This window comes from Chenopodium album, chromosome 24 (genome assembly GCF_948465745.1).
Source record: "Chenopodium album chromosome 24, dcCheAlbu1.1, whole genome shotgun sequence".
Classification (NCBI taxonomy): Eukaryota; Viridiplantae; Streptophyta; class Magnoliopsida; order Caryophyllales; family Amaranthaceae; genus Chenopodium; species Chenopodium album.
This window is the reverse complement of record NC_137857.1, coordinates 36,396,913-36,400,252: the sequence shown is the minus strand read 5'-3', so window position 1 is coordinate 36,400,252 and position 3,340 is coordinate 36,396,913. Positions and strand designations below refer to the sequence as shown.

General features: G+C 37.2%; 1 protein-coding gene across 1 annotated transcript; it reads left to right on the top strand.

Moving 5' to 3' along the window:
- The first annotated feature begins 500 nt into the window (after positions 1–500).
- Positions 501–2,929, top strand: LOC145611302 (uncharacterized). The gene has a single exon (XM_081666617.1). It carries the CDS (start codon positions 805–807, stop codon positions 2,593–2,595), a length of 1,791 nt encoding a protein of 596 aa, XP_081522743.1. The 5' UTR covers positions 501–804; the 3' UTR covers positions 2,596–2,929.
- Positions 2,930–3,340: the final 411 nt, after the last annotated feature.

The window sequence follows — 3,340 nt, the reverse complement described above, 5'->3', positions numbered from 1 at the left end:
ATATATAGCTTTTATGAGAACCATTTTTTTGTAACATGCTTATGAGAACTAATTTAATTTTATGTTTTTAGTCATATTGTTAGATTTATAACGTCAAACTTAGTTTAACTTAAATGGTTGAATCACTATTGCACAAAATCGACTACATACAAAAGCTATTTTTAACCATGATTCCATGAGCTAAGCTTTTTTTTAAAAATTCTTTATTGACATGGTTTCAAAGCAAAAAAAAAAAAAAAAAAAACCATAAAGAACTCATACAAGTTATACAACTATACAAATTACAAGTACTCTAATTGAGAATCAAACCCCCAAATTAAGCTTAACTAAACCCCAAAAAAAAGAAAGGGTAATTAAGCTTAACTAAACCCCAATAAAAGAAAGGGTAAATAAGTCAATTCACAAAAACACATCCAAAAGTTGAGTTAACAAACTGCACAAAAATGAAGAATAGAAACATTTATACACCCTTTCAGAATCTTTCAATCTTTATCACTTTTTTGCTCTCTACTTTCACTATCACCCGTTAGATTAAAATCATCCCTCAATTTTAACCGTTGATTTAAGGGCACTTAGATCCTCTCCTCACTTTCTCTCTCCTCCCATCTCAACTCCCCGCCATTTTACTGCTCCTACAATCTCAACCCTAGATTCATTCCTCTCACTTCACTCTACAACTTTCTCTCTCTAAAACTCACACTTTCCTTTCTCTCTCTTATCAGAATCAATGGGTTTCTTTTTCTTCTTAAGTTAACCCCAACTCAAAAAAAATTCATCCCAAAATAAAAAAAAAACTTAATAAAAATGGGGGAAGAGCAAAAATCCAATGACCCAGAAAATTCCCGAAACTACCCTTCACCGTCGACCACCGGAGAAGAGGAAATCCGGCGATTAATCGATGATATCGAATCAGTGACCACACTTTCACACACTATTCGTGTGTTCACCATTAAATGGCAGCTAATTCGGAAGAAGCTCGAGGAATTGAGCGTGTTTCTAGTCGCAGCCGAAACCCCATTACCAAGATATAATAATCATAGTGATATTAATACCCAAAATCTTCACCAACAGCATGAATGTTTATCGGAGGCGGTCGCGGCAATCTCCGCTACGGTGCGGGATTGCCGCGATCTCGCCAACCGCTGTATAAACGTCTCATACAGCGGGAAGCTCCTGATGCAGAGTGAATTGGATAGAGTTATATCGAAGCTCGACTTCGCGGTTAAGGGTGTAACAAACATTTACAATAGCTCAGGCGTTGTTACCGGTGATCTTGCATTGGTTGTTTTGAAGCCGGGCCTCGGGTCGGGCCGGGAGGATATGCGGTTTTATGTGAAGGATTTATGGACCCGGCTTAAGATAGGAGACACTCAGATGAAGAGGCAAGCGTTGGTTTCGCTGAATGAGGTTATTACTGAGGATGAGAAGTATGTGAAGATTGTTGTTGAGATGGGTGATTTGGTTATATTATTGACGAATTGTCTGGACTCGAATGATTGTTTTGTTCAGGAGCAGTGTGCGTTTGCAATCGCGGTGGTTTCGGGTTTTAGCTCTTACAAGGGAGTGTTGATTGTTTCCGGTGTGATCGGGCCGTTGATTCGGGTTATTGAGAAGGGGAGTTTGAAGGCGAAAGAGAGTGCTATTCGATGTCTTGAGAAGTTGACTGAAAATGGGGATAATGCTTGGGCGCTTTCGGCTCATGGTGGTGTGACTGTTTTGCTTAATTTATGCTCGAATTATGATCAGGTTGAGGTTGAATTGATCGGACCAGCTTGTTGGGTGTTGCGTAATCTTGTTGGGGTTGAGGAAATCAAGCGTTTTATGATCGAAGGTGATGCGATTTCGGTTTGTATTGGAATAATTAAAGGGAGAGATGAATTGGGTCAGATTGGTGCAGCTGAGTTCTTGCAGTCCATGGCTTCAGGGGATGAGAATGTGCGCCAATTGGTGATTAAAGAAGGCGGGGCACGAGCTTTGGCTCGAATCGTGGATCCTAAATCGAATCTCTCTTTCAAATCGAGGGAATCAGCGTTGAAGGCAATTGAGAATTTGTGTTATTTGTCAGTAGAGTCTGTCAATATGTTAATAGGTTATGGTTTTATGGACCAAATTCTGTATTTTCTTCGAAAGGGCGATACTTCTATGCAAGAATTGGCGTTTAAATCGGCTTGCAGACTATGCGGGACATCAGAGGATGCAAGAAAATCAATGGGGGATATTGGTTTCATGGCTGAATTTGTCAAGTTTTTGGAGGCGAAATCTTATGAAATTCGAGAAATGGCTGCTGAAGCATTATCAATCATGGTTTTAGTTCCTAAAAATCGAAAGAAATTCGCTAATGATGATCGTAATATCGGGTTAATCCTTCAGTTGGTTGATCCAAAAGAGGGAAATTCTGGGAATTTTAAGTTCTTATTGTCTATAATACTGTCACTTAGCAGCTGCAATCATGCTAGAAGAAAAATTGCACATTCTGGGTATGTCAAGAACATTGAAAAACTTGCTGATGCAGGTGTTTCTGATGCTAAAAAAATTGTCAGAAAATTATCAGCAAATAGATTCAGAAACATGTTGAATGGGATCTGGCATTCTTGAGGAAAAAAGAAAGAGTTTGCAAGTTTTTTTTTTTTCTTTTTTGTTTTTTTTTTCTCCCACTTTTTTTTTGGTTTAATTTTTTTATTTTTTTTACTGTACATCTGCATATATGTGGGATGTTTTAGTTTGTATACCCACCATCATCCTTCACCCATGCTGTTTAATCAATTCCATAAATACTGCTTTTAATGCAGCATTTTGGTTAGCTTGTAACTATCACTAATGAAATTATAAGGATGAAAAAAAAAAGTACAATAGAAAGTTGATAGATTTTATAATATGATGTAATGTTATAACTGATTGAATCACAGTTTTGTGACTATGGTACTGTATGTGTATATGTTGTGTGCTGCTGATAGTTCTGACATTGTTGTACATAATTTAATTCTTTCTTGCTGCCTCCCCCACCTCTAACTTCTCTTTTACAATAAATGCGTTGGTTGCACAACTATGATGGATTTTTAACTAGATTCTGTTACAATTTATCATAAGTAGTCTACTCTCAAGCTGTTTGTTGAATAGAGCTGGTAAATCCGTAAATGGGTTTTTCGGGTAGAATTTGGGACATCATATTAGTTTGGATTTGGTCGAGTCGGGTTGAGATTAAATTTAGTAATTTGGTATTGTTACGATTGAGGTCTGAATTATAGAATTTTGGGATGAGGCAATTAGGGATGATGAAAGATTTGGACTAGTGAAATTGTGGTTTGGTATTTGAATATCAAAATTCCATACATGAATTCTA